The sequence below is a fragment of the Natrix helvetica genome (assembly GCF_964273705.1).
Source record: "Natrix helvetica genome assembly, chromosome: 3".
Taxonomy (NCBI): Eukaryota; Metazoa; Chordata; class Lepidosauria; order Squamata; family Natricidae; genus Natrix; species Natrix helvetica.
In genome coordinates, this window is record NC_138549.1 from 104,879,146 (window position 1) to 104,891,697 (window position 12,552).

The window sequence follows — 12,552 nt, forward strand, 5'->3', positions numbered from 1 at the left end:
GTGGAGCGTCCAATCTGCGTACTCCTGCCATACATAGATATCTGACTTGGGACTTACCTCGTGTCCTAGAGGCTTTGACTTCCGCGCCCTTTGAACCTATAAGATCCACTTCTTTGAAACTGTTGTCCTTCAAAACGCTGTTTTTGGTGGCTGTAACCTCAGCCAGACGTATTTCTGATTTGGCTGCTCTTTCAGTCAGGCATGACTTGTGCATGTTCCATCCAGACTGAGTTGGACCCGACATTCATACCGAAGGTCAATAGCTGTTTCCACCGAGGTCAGGAGTTCACCTTACCTGATTTCTGTCCGTCTCCCTGTCACAAGAGGGAGCGCAAGTGGCACACTCTTGACATACGTCGTGCCCTCAAGATTTACATCGACCGCACCGCCTCGTTCCGCCACTCGGAAGCTCTCTTCATCTCCTTTCGCCAGGCCTCCTTGGGTACCAAGGCTTCATCGTCTAGTCTGGGGCGCTGGATAAGAGCCTGTATTAAACTGTCTTATGAACTTCAATCCATACAGGTCCCTGCAAACATTACAGCTCACTCTACACGCAGCGCTGCGACATCTGCAGCTTGGTCCACTCAACCCACCTTGGAAGAAGTTTGCCGGGCGGCCACTTGGGCATCTCCTACAGTCTTCATACGTCATTACAATTTGGACAAGTATGCGTCAGCTGACGCGGCCTTTGGGCGCAGGGTGCTGCAACAAGTGCTTGTGCCCTAACGGACCTTTTTTTTTACAATTTCCCACCCTAGTGGACAGCCCGGTCTTTGGTTCGTCCCAGTCTGGCTGCTGTCTCTACGATAACAGGAAAATGGATGTTGGTCCTTACCTGATACGCTCATTTTCTGGTAGAGTAGAGACAGCAGCCAGCCGCACCCTGGTATGGGTCATGCAAGGGAATTCCTTGTGCGGAGGAGAGAGAGAGAGAGATACAGTAACTATAGACTTTCATGTTTTGCTCACAATTCTCACTTGAGTCTACAGTTTTCCTTCATCTGAAACGGGGGAGGAGCACAAGGGCCCGATGACATCGTAAGTGTAGACTCAGTCTGATTGGTTAATGGATGGAGCATACCCAGTCTGGCTGCTGTCTCGCCTATTCTAATTCTGCAATATTTTTGCAACATTGTTTCAGATTAGCTAAATAAAGGGTAAGGTGAAATTGAAAAAAATAATAAAATAAGGGATATAATTGAAAGTCAAATTTGTGAGTGTGCATATATGTGTGTTTACCATGCCATATCTGCTCTAAAACCATTAACTCATCCTACTGTCTCTTTTTTTAAAAAAATAGTTTGTTTGGATTGCATAAGAAAGTCATCAACATGGTACACAATTTACTATCTAGCCATGACTCCGACCCACGGTACTCTGACCCACAAGTAAAGGCCAGGGTGGCTACTCTATACTTGCCTCTGATTGGAGTGATCATGGAGAGTGTGCCCCAGCTGTATGATTTCACAGGTATTTGGTATGCTAGCCCATTAACTGCACTGCTACCTGAATACTGTATTTAGTTAAAAGAGCAAATTGTGTTTTTTTTAAAGAGTTTCTAAACTGAATCCAAAAGCTTGAATGTGTGCTTGAAATGTCTATTTGCCTTTGCAATTCCACATCAAGCACACAGTGAATCATTGCAGTAGGTCAGTTAGTAACCCAGTTATTAAGTGAATTTGGCTTCCCCATTGATTATTTGTCAGAAGGTTTCAAAAGGGGATCACATGACCTTGGGACCCTGCAAGGCTCATAAGTATGATTCAGTTGCCAAGCATCTGAATTTTGACCACGTGACCATGGGAATGCTGGTCATAAGCATGAAGTACGATCATGAAACATTTTTTTTCAGTGTCGTTGTACCTTTGAACGGTCACTAAATGAACTCTTGTAAATCGAGGATTACCTGAAGAATAGGAAATGAACGTATGGTGTATAGGTAGTCCTCGACTTATACGCCCTTGTTTAGTGACACTCCAAAGTTACAAAGGCACTGAAAAAAAAGTGACATGATCAGTTTTTCATACTTATGAACTTACAACATCCCCAGGGTCATGTGATCAGTATACAGACGCTTGGCAACTGGCATGTATTTATGACTGTTGCAGTCTTCCAGGGCCATGTGATCACTTTTTGTGACCTTCTGACAAGCAAAGACCTACTAGAGCAGTGATTCTCAACCTTCCCAATGCTGCGACCCTTTAATACAGTTCCCCATGTTGTGGTGACCCCCAACCATAAAATTTTCATTGCTACTTCATAACTTCTCCTCCAAGAAGCTTCTTCAGCTCTGACAGAATAGTGGGGAATGGAAGGATTTCAGTCTCCAAGGAATATATATCCTTCCATTGCTCACTGTCCTGTCAGAGCTGAAGAAGCTGCTTGGATGAGAAGCCAAATGTCTTCAAAGGAAAAACAAAGTCCAGTTGCCTCCAGAAAAAGCACCTTTAGGACATAAACTGATTAGCCTAGGGAACCTGTGTCCCCATGGATTCTGGAATCTCCAACGTCTAAAGCGACCCCCCCGACAGCTATATAACTGCGGAGGGTTGTTTATTGCAGCGACCGTGGCTGTTTTCTTCCTCCTTTTTCCCCGTCCCCCAGGCCATCACACCGGTCGCCCTCCCCTCTCGGCACAGCCAGCCCATCTGTTCCTGCCTCAAGGAGGCTGACTCTTCCCCTCTGGCTTGCGGCAGGTCACCAGCATTTGTTGTCAAAACTACAAGCGGTTCGCTCCGGAGGAGGCGGATGCCTGCCCCCACCCCCACCCCGGGCCACTTTACATGCCCTCGCTCAAAATCCAGCTTCTCACCTGGGCTCAAAACTCTGACATACATTTCCTAATAAGGTTTCGCAGGTATTAGACAGCCCGCGTTTTCAAAAGGGCAAACCGGGGGGAGAATTAACAAGGGACTCCGGTTGGTTTTTGTGTATGTGTGTGATAGCGCCGCTGAGAAAACTTCATGAGCAAAAAGAGCTTGAAATCCAGCGGGAGTTTCTAACTCGCTTATTACACCTAGCAGCCACCGGAGAGATCGGGGTGAGTCTCTCCTCCCTCCCTCCCTCCCTCTCTCTCGCTCCCTGCTCCTTTCTCCCAGCTTAAGGTGCTGGGCTTTCTATTCTCGATTTAGCTCCTGTGGCTGATTTGTCAATGGGAAAAGACAGTGGGAGTTGGAAAAAGATTAAACCTGCAGGAACAGCACCAGGATCCTAAAAGCCATGTGGCTCCTTCCACGTTGCCAACCACATTTGTGTGTTCAGTACGCACCTCTTCCTCATGAGGTCTGCTTAATCCTCTAGGCCGTAGAAAGACCATGTATTTTCCGATGGTCTTAGGTGACCCCTGTGAAAGGGTCGTTCGACCCCCAAAGGGGTTGCGACCCACAGGTTGAGAACCGCCGTACTACAGTCACTTGTGTGATGGGGAGTTACATAAATTGGACAAATAAAAAAAAAAAGTGACATCATTCTTTCATCCATTTAAAAATGATTACTTAAACATTCTAGAATCCTCAAATACCTGAAAGGATGTATCACCAAAGACTAATACCTATTGCTGCCCTCCCAGACTGCAGTACTTACTGCTTTTAAGTACAAATTCTGCTGTAATGTTAGAAATAATTAGGATGGGTCTATTTTAATTTGAATTAGACTAGGTGGCTAAAATGAACCTTTCTGATTGGGATCCTGAGGGTTATTTATATGCCATCTAATGCAAAAACTTTTCTGTGCTTTGCTATTAAGTGTATTAAAGCAACCACATTAATGTTTCATTTCATTGGAATTGTTTTGCTACAGAAAGTCACAACCAGCGTGGAAGACCAAGCTGTGTCGCAGTGGAGGATTGTGAAAGTGAGGGTGGGAACATGATCAGTCAGACAGTTGCTATGGCCATTGCAGGGACCCCTGTCCCACAGCTCACCCGGCCTACCAGTTTTCTCCTCACATCAACGGTACAAAAACATCATCCTTCAATAGACCTATGTACAAATAAATATTTGGGAATCTGCATTCATGAAACAACAACACTGGGTGAAAGCCATGCCATGAAATGATGTCAATATTCTTACATATTTCATGGAAACTAAAGAATGAATAGGGGAAGATGATAATACTGGAATATGATTGTTTTGGTTCTTTGGGAAAGTATAACACAATAATGCGATACTATGGTGCTTTAAGACAGTGCATCAAAATATAACTATCGATGGAGATTTTCAATCATCTAGGTTATGACTCTCCCAGATGTACTTTTTTCAAAAGACAACTGGACTTAATTCTTTTTGTTTTTCCTTGAAAATGTTTCACTTCAGAACTAAAGAAGCTTCTTGGATGAGAAGCGAAATATCTTCAGGGAAAAACAAAGTCCAGTTGCCTTTTGAAAAAAACACCTTTGGGGCGATCATGCTATAACACTTTTCTTCTCATTTTGAAACTTGTCAAAAGACTTATCCATGGATTAGCAGTATATATTAAAATTTCACCTAAATTAGTAAAACATAATAAAATATAAATGTTAAAAAGATCTATGTCCAAACACCAATGTCTAGGCCAGTGATGGCGAACCTATGGCACGCGTGCCACAGGTGGCACACAGAGCCATTTGTCAGGGCACGCGAGGCCCTGAGTTCACCCTTTTTAAAAGCCATTTTTCGCCCTCCCCAGGCTCCAGAGGCTTTATAGGAGCCTGGGGAGGGCAAAAAGAGCCTCCCCCCCCCCCGGAGGTCCTCCGGAGGCTTCATGAGCTTCCCTGAAGCCTCCGGAGCGCATAAAACCGGCCCTATGGGCAAACCGGAAGTTTGGGAATGGACTTCCTGTTTGCTCGGAGGGTCGTTTTGACTGCTCCGGAGGCTTCAGGAAAGCCTCCTGAAGGTCCCTGAAGCCTTCGGAGCGCTTAAAACAACCCTCTGAGCAAACCGGAAGTGACTTCCTGTTTGCTCAGAGGGTCGTTTTGACTGCTCCTAAGGCTTCAGGGAAGCCTTCTGAAGGTCCCTGAAGCCTCCGGAGGGCTTCCGGGGGGGGGCGGGAGAGGCTGTTTTCACCCTCCCCAGGCTCCTATAAAGCCTCTGGAGCCTGGGGAGGGCGAAAAAAGCATGCCAAAATGGGGGGGGTCGCACCTATAGTGCGCGCATGCACACTGTGGGGGTCGCACATTGCATTCTGGGTGCAGCACGCCTGCACACGACCCCCTGTGCTCCCCCCACTTACGGCACACAAGCCAAAAAAGGTTCGCCATCGCTGGTCTTGGCTATCCACGCATTGAATCTCAGCATCGTTTATATTTTAAAAAAAGAAATCAGATACTTGACTGGTATATGCCCTCAGCTTATCGCTGGCCACAATGTGATGTGTAGTTCGACATGGGACCCCACAGTCACACTGAGGATGGATACTGTGACCCATTTATGCAGAATCTAGTAGATTCTCTGCACCTTATAAGTTAATACTAAGCAGGATGGCATTAGGTCTATCTGAATAGCTTGCATCCCTTTTTTGATATCTGCAAGAGCACATAACAATTTTCTTCGGTTAGACTAGATTTATTTCAGGACCAAGCTGATAACCACAGTTTTGATCTGTTCTGTCTCTGAATCCAGACCAGCAGGCAACATTCAACATTTTCAGCTGATTCCAGTCGGAACCTTTTGATCTGCCTCCTATGGGTCCTGAAGAATGCTGACGAAAGTGTCCTGCAGAAATGGTTCACAGATCTCTCTGTGTTGCAGCTCAATCGCTTGTTGGATTTGCTTTATCTTTGCATTTCCTGCTTTGAATATAAGGTAAATCAAACACTGCCTATGGTGTTTCCCCGAAAATAAGACCCTGTCTTATATTTTCTTTGTCACCAAAAAGGCACCAAGTCTTATTTTTTTGGGGGGTGGGAATGTTGTCCACTGACTCACCTCACTTAGGCTCATCGCCCCTGGCCTTTTTTTTTTTTTGCTATCAGAGGCCTTCAGGAACTTCTTCATTGGGCAAGGCAAGCAAAGTTTTCCTGAAGGCTTCTGTAGCCGATAACAGAGCTCCTCTCAGCGGAGCGCAGGCGCTGTGTGCGCCGTGCGCGGAAGCGCCAAAGACTTAAAAGACAGGTAAGGAGCTCGGGTAGGTGGGCCCTCTGGAGCACCGTACCGGAATGGTATCCGGTGCTCCGGGCAGGCTCCGGTACGCCCGTACGGGGCGTACCTCCTGCAACCCACCACTGCTCTGGATGAAACAAGGCCAACTCTGCTTTCTCCTCTAACATTGCTTGCATTTTACAGCCCTCCCATCTTTTTAATATTTATTTTTAGAAAGAACTTCTAATCTTTAGAAAGACAATGTTCTGCTTTTTTTATTCTTGTCCTTTTGTGAACCATCTAGGGGAAGAAAGTGTTTGAAAGAATGAATAGTCTGACTTTTAAGAAGTCAAAAGATATGCGGGCCAAACTTGAAGAAGCTATACTTGGAAGCATTGGGGCCAGGCAAGAAATGGTACGAAGAAGCAGAGGACAATTGGGTGAGTGGACTGGATCTTTTATAGTTTAAAGAAGAAGAGTTCCTATTCGTGCATTATCCCTTACAACCAGGCGTGGGCAATTAATTTTCCAAAGGGGCCACATGAGAAACTAGGACTGTTGGGATGAGCTGAACCAATAGGGCTGTGAAGGTATGTAGGCCCGCATGCATGTATATACATAAATCAAAAGAAAAAGTTGCCTTCAAAATAAAAGCAATTCACATGGGCTGGACAGGGACAGCCAAAGGATTGGATGTCAGCCTGGGAGCCTTAAAATGCTGAAGTCTGCCTCTGATGAAAATTCCATGTGATGAACACCATTGTCTTCCATTTGTTAATATCTACACATGATCAAAACATGCGTGCGTGCACACACAAGATAGATAGATAGATGATAGATAGATAGATAGATAGATAGATAGATAGATAGATGATAGATAGATAGATAGATGATAGATAGATGATGATAGATAGATAGATAGATGATAGATAGATAGATAGATAGATAGATAGATAGATAGATAGATAGATAGATAGATGATAGATAGATAATTCTTTCCCTATGTCATGAAGGAAGTCCTCGTCATTGTACTAAGTTATACCTGGGAAACTGAACAGTGACATTTACCAAAATTAAATATTGCTTGGCAAAGGTAAAGATTTCCCCTGTCCAGTCTGTCTGACTCTTAAGGGACAATGCTCCTCTCCGTTTCTTAGCCCAGGGAGCTTCAGCTTTGTCTGAAGACATTCTGTTGTCGTGCGATCAGCAAGGCATTACCTTCCCACCAAAGTGGTACCCACTTATCTACTCAAACTTGCATGCTTTCGAACTGCTAGGGTGGCAGGAATTGCATGGGGTCAGTTGTCCTATTTTGAATTGCTTCATAGCCCCATATTAAATACTACAATTCCCTGCAGAAAGAAGTCCTTCTGGAAGTGCTTTTGGAAGTCAAGAGAACCTGAGGTGGCGAAAGGACATGACGCATTGGAGGCAGAACACTGAAAAACTGGACAAGTAATGCCGCCTTTTCCTAATAGGTTAATAGATTGAGCACCTGGCCTAGAGTACATGGAGACTTTGTTGTCTCCTTTGAAGTTTAGTGGGCTACAATGTGGACAGATTTAGACACTGATTAAGCAAGGATTCCTCACATTATGGCTTTGAAAGGGGTTAAATGCCTGTGCAAGCTATGTCTAAAGCAATTTTATTCCCATGTATCTGGGAATAAGATGTTGAACTCAGTGAGACTTCTGACTAGACCAGTTGGATTACATTAAGTTACACTATTACAAGTAGTCCTTGACTTATGACCACAATTGAGCCCAAAATTGTTGCTAAGTAAGACATCTGTTAAGTGGATTTTGCCCCATTTTATGACCTTTCCTGCCACAGTTGTTAAGTGAATCATTCTGGTTGTTAAGGTAGTAACCTGGTTGTTAATTGAATCTGGCTTCCCCATTGATTTTGCTTGTCAGAAGGTTGCAGAAGAGGATCATGTGACTCCGGGACATCTGCAACCATCATAAAGATGTAAATATGAGTCAGTTGACTGTCTGAATTTTGATCAAATGACCGTGAGGATATTGCAATGATCATAACTGTGAATAACAGTCATAAGTCATTTTTTTTCAATGATGTTGTAACTTCAAGCTCTCACTAAATAAACTGTTGTAAGTTGAGGATTACCTGTATGAGAAGGTAATCTTTGCTGTAGTAAAAACTGATATGACATCCTATTACAGTGATGGCGAACCTTTTTTGGCTAGCGTGCCAAAAGTGGGGGGAGCGCAAGGGGGTCGTGCGCAGGTGTGCCACACCCATAATGCTATGCGCATGACCCCAGCGTGCATGTGTGCACATCCAGTGCTCTCCCACATTTTTTGTGTGCTTTTTTTGCCCACCCCAGGCTCCAGAAACTTTGTAGGAGCCAGGGGAGGGCGAAAACACCCTCCCCCACTTCTCGGAGGCCCTCCGGAGGCTTCAGGAGCTTCCCTGAAGCCTACGGAGCAAGAAAAACTGGCCCTATGGGCAAACCAGAAGTTCAGAAACAGACTTCCGGTTTGCTCGTAGGGCTGGTTTTAGCCCTACGGAGCTTTAGGGACCTTCAGGAAGCTTCCCTGAAGGCTTCCGAAGGCAAAAAACGACCCTACTAAGAAACCGGAAGTGACTGCAAGGAAGCCTCCGGAGGGCGAAAAAGAAGGCCGAAGTCAGCTAGCCAGGACACGCATGCACGCTGGCCAGCTGACAGGGCAACGCCTTGCGTTCCCTGACACATGGCTCTGCGTGCCACAGGTTCACCATCATGGTCCTATTAGATACAGCCAAGAGCCATAAATTGTACATGCAGGAAATATATATGTCATCGATCACCTAGTCCATTAGCGTATTCTGGAGTTTAAAAGTTGCTTCTTTCCTACCCTAATCCATGACTTTAATTATTTTTCTACATGTGCTGTATTTTTAGAAGCCACAAACCAATCAGGTATTGTAGCGTTGGTATCCTGCTCTGGGTTTTATTTTGTTTTGTTTTTCAGTTGTCACTTTGTACCTTTTGCCTATTTTGTTATTGCAGCTGTGTTTTTTGATGCTTTGCAGAGGTTTTATATGCCTGTGTGTTACTGCAGTAATTGTTATATCAGGAATTGTTGGAATTTGAAACCTTGGGGTTAATTAGCTGTAAAAAGTATAGCTTTGCCTGGCTGGCTGGCTGGCTGGCATGCTTTATATCCCCAGATCCTGGTAGACTGAGATGCTTTGCAGAAGTTATTTTGTGAATTAATTTGGCTATAAAAAGAGAGTGTGTACATCCTGCTTCAAAATAGTTTCCTGTTCTGTAGCACGAGGCATGTCTGTATTCTTATGTGATTATTGCACATCTAGCATATGGTCTTGTACTCCCTCAACACTTCTGATAAGGGTCATCAACAGCTCTGTATGCCAAATGAATTGTAACTTTAATACCTTTTTAATTTGCTGTAGATGAGATTCTGGAAAAAATTGACAAGAGGGGCCCTGCCATAGACCACTACCAGTGGGGGAATCTACTTCTGTGCCAAGGGCTAAATTAGCTCTGAGGATATTCCACAAGGATTGTATGATGTCATAGGACATATTTATTTATAAGAAATGTATTTTTCTGCTGGAACAATATTTATGCTATAGACTACGTAATTAATAAATCTGTTGCCATGATCTGGGTAAATCTTGCAGCAGTTAAAAGTGGTAGATGGAGATTAAAACAATCTGTAATGCGTGAAAACTCGAGAAAGACACAGTGGGTAAGGAAATCAGCTCTTCTTTCTCTGCCCCAGAATAATTGAGTTAAAGGAGATTTTAAAAGTGAGTGAACACAATATATTTAGAACCCAAGTTACATACTAATTTCTGAAAACAATTTTCTTGACCACGGAAACATTAATTTTAAAGCCAAACACATAAAAAAGTATTGCAGAGCCACCCAAAAGAAGTGCTGTAATATCTGAACACCAGGTTCATGTCGATGTGGGTTTGAGCCAGTCTTGATAGTTTCCAGATATGTGATCTTCAACTTCCAGAATTCTCAACAATGGCTGTGGTTTCATAAGACCAGTAGAAGGCAGCCTCCACTTTAAATAAAATTCTTCACATAAAATCAAATTTATGCTGCTTTTCTTCTGAGCTATTTAGCATTGACATTCCACAGACAACTGGAGCTTGTCTGCAACTCGTTTGGAGCAGTGTAATGTACTGTTTGTGAGGAATCATTGTCAGATTTTTAAAAACAGGCATCATTTAAGAATAGGATAGGAAAACAAAGATACCTGCCAGATGTACATTTCCATTTTTACTACCCAGATATTTTAGGAACACACTTATTCACACAGCACCACCCTGTGTTCAAATTATGAAATATGGAAAACCATTTTCACTGTTACAAATAACATGTTGGGGTTTTTGTTGAACTTTAAAGAGACTTAAAATTGTATTGACAGAATGATTACACTTTTAATCATTCTTTTTGGATAAAGAAACAGTGGGTACCATTTAGTCTTCTGACCTAGTAGGAAAACTAAAAGAAAAACATAACTATATAAGGCATGGTGGGATGAGGAATATAAAATAATCATCCTTGTGCTATAAAAACAAAGTCTGGGAATGTTTTAACATCATAAGCGGTTGCAAAAACAATTCGGTGAAGCTGTAACTGGGTTGTTTCCAAAGCAACATTTGAAAGAATAGTGGATTAATAAAAACCTAAATTATACTGTAATTATGTAAAAACCTATTAACAGGTGCAGCAAAAAGATTGCTTCCACTGTGGAAACACATCAGCTTTCTGGTTCCATTTCGGTTAAAATATTACCCCATTTAGGGTGGCCATTATCCATTTAAGCCAATAATTCATCTTTTTTCATCTCTGTGCGTACACATTTGCCTGTATTTTATCTGTATTTGCCAGAAAAAAATGTTTCTTCAAAATAGCTAGATTATTGGTCCATCTAGCCCAATTTTACTCCTTGGAGATGCAGTTGTTCTACAGCATCTTGAAATACCATGCACGATTTAAAAACTGCATAAAGACAACAAGAAACAGATTAGTTGTTTTATTTTCTCCTTTTTTTGAACTATTTTTATATTGTAGGAAGGGTTTTAGGAGGCATGCTATTTTCCAAGCAGATTGACGACGTTTGCTTTCCTTAGTTTTGTGTCTTGAAGGAACATAGATTTTTAATGTTTATTTTATTTCTACCAGGTCCCGGGCAGAGATTGAACATGAAGCACTTATTGATGGTAACTTGGCAACAGAAGCCAATCTGATCATATTGGATACTTTAGAGATAATTGTCCAGGTGAGGATGCTAAGGAATATTTGACGTAATTTCTAATGACCTGAATGCAATATGTATTGTTTTTCTGTATTGTACAAAAATAATATTTCAGAATACCTCCTACAAAAGCATATTGCAAATCGATCGACATCACAGCCAGTTTTGTAGATAAGCCAATCATTGATACTAACTTGTTACTAGGAAAGCTACGTTTCTTAAGCAACCACAGAAATATGAGAGTTTCATCTTCCATGCAAACCTAGAGAGTAAAGAGGACTACCTTGATGGCAAAGGTGAAGATCTGTTACATAAGCAACTAAGAGGGAAACATTACTTGGGTCCAGTTGATGGAAGTAAATTTCTTGTCCTGGTTTATGAAGGTTCAGACTTATGGGGCATCTTGCCAAGGCCAGTGAGACAGTCTTCTGTCACATAGATTCATGAAGACCTTCTGTTCCACCATGTTCATTATACCAGTAGGTAAAAGTCCCTTCCTTTATCTGCAACCAAGATAGAAACTGAGTGAAATACAATTTCATATAATTCCTGATCCCCTCTGCTAACCATGTATGCTAAGAATGCTGGTTATAGGTAGTCTTCAACTTACAAAAGCAATTGAGACCAGAATTTTCATTGCTAAGGGCAATTGTAAAGCATGACTGCATTGGTTAGCGGCAGCGATCTCTACAGCCCTATTTGCTGCCGTTAACTGAATTCTATTGTTGTTAGGTGAAGCAACTTCATGACGGCTATCCACAACCAAATTCAGTGGGGAAACTGGCAAAAAGTTGCAGGCGGGCAGGCAGGTAAAAGAATGCTGTGGGATGGAGGACAGAATAAGGAGACAGGGTGTGTGTGCACAAGGGACGATTAGGGAGGGTGTGGGGGAGTCACGATGAGTATGGAAGGGCTGTGCAAGAGCACAGTTCAGGGAGGGTGCAAGAGTCTAAGGGGTGCATGAGAGGCAGAGTGTTGGTCAAGGAGACTGTGAGAGGCTGCAAAAAATGCACACAAGGGTGGGGCGGTACACAAGAGGCACACCATATGTCTGTGATGGTGAACGTATGGCACTCAGCATCCTCTCTGTGAATACGCGAGCTGTTGCCCTAGTTCAGCTGTATCACGCATGCGCGTGCATGCCTCCCACCAGCCAACTGGTCGTCGGGTCTCTGCTGCATGGGGGTCGGGCGCATGCAGGGGCACTTGCATGGAGGGGCACGTGTGGATACATGGAGGCAGGACATGTG

At 43.3% G+C, this 12,552-nt stretch overlaps 1 protein-coding gene across 9 annotated transcripts in view; it reads left to right on the forward strand.

Annotated features, from left to right (window-relative positions):
• Positions 1-12,552, forward strand: part of DOCK7 (dedicator of cytokinesis 7) — a gene marked incomplete at its 3' end in the record, with an annotated part of 182,067 nt that overhangs the window by 133,204 nt on the left and 36,311 nt on the right. For all 9 annotated transcript variants that reach the window (XM_081946639.1, XM_081946640.1, XM_081946644.1 and 6 more), the window contains 6 exons: positions 1,301-1,470; positions 3,799-3,953; positions 5,598-5,780; positions 6,361-6,496; positions 7,415-7,511; positions 11,230-11,326. In XM_081946639.1, coding sequence (XP_081802765.1) covers positions 1,301-1,470; positions 3,799-3,953; positions 5,598-5,780; positions 6,361-6,496; positions 7,415-7,511; positions 11,230-11,326 — 838 coding nt within the window. The remainder of the gene's footprint in view (positions 1-1,300; positions 1,471-3,798; positions 3,954-5,597; positions 5,781-6,360; positions 6,497-7,414; positions 7,512-11,229; positions 11,327-12,552) is intronic.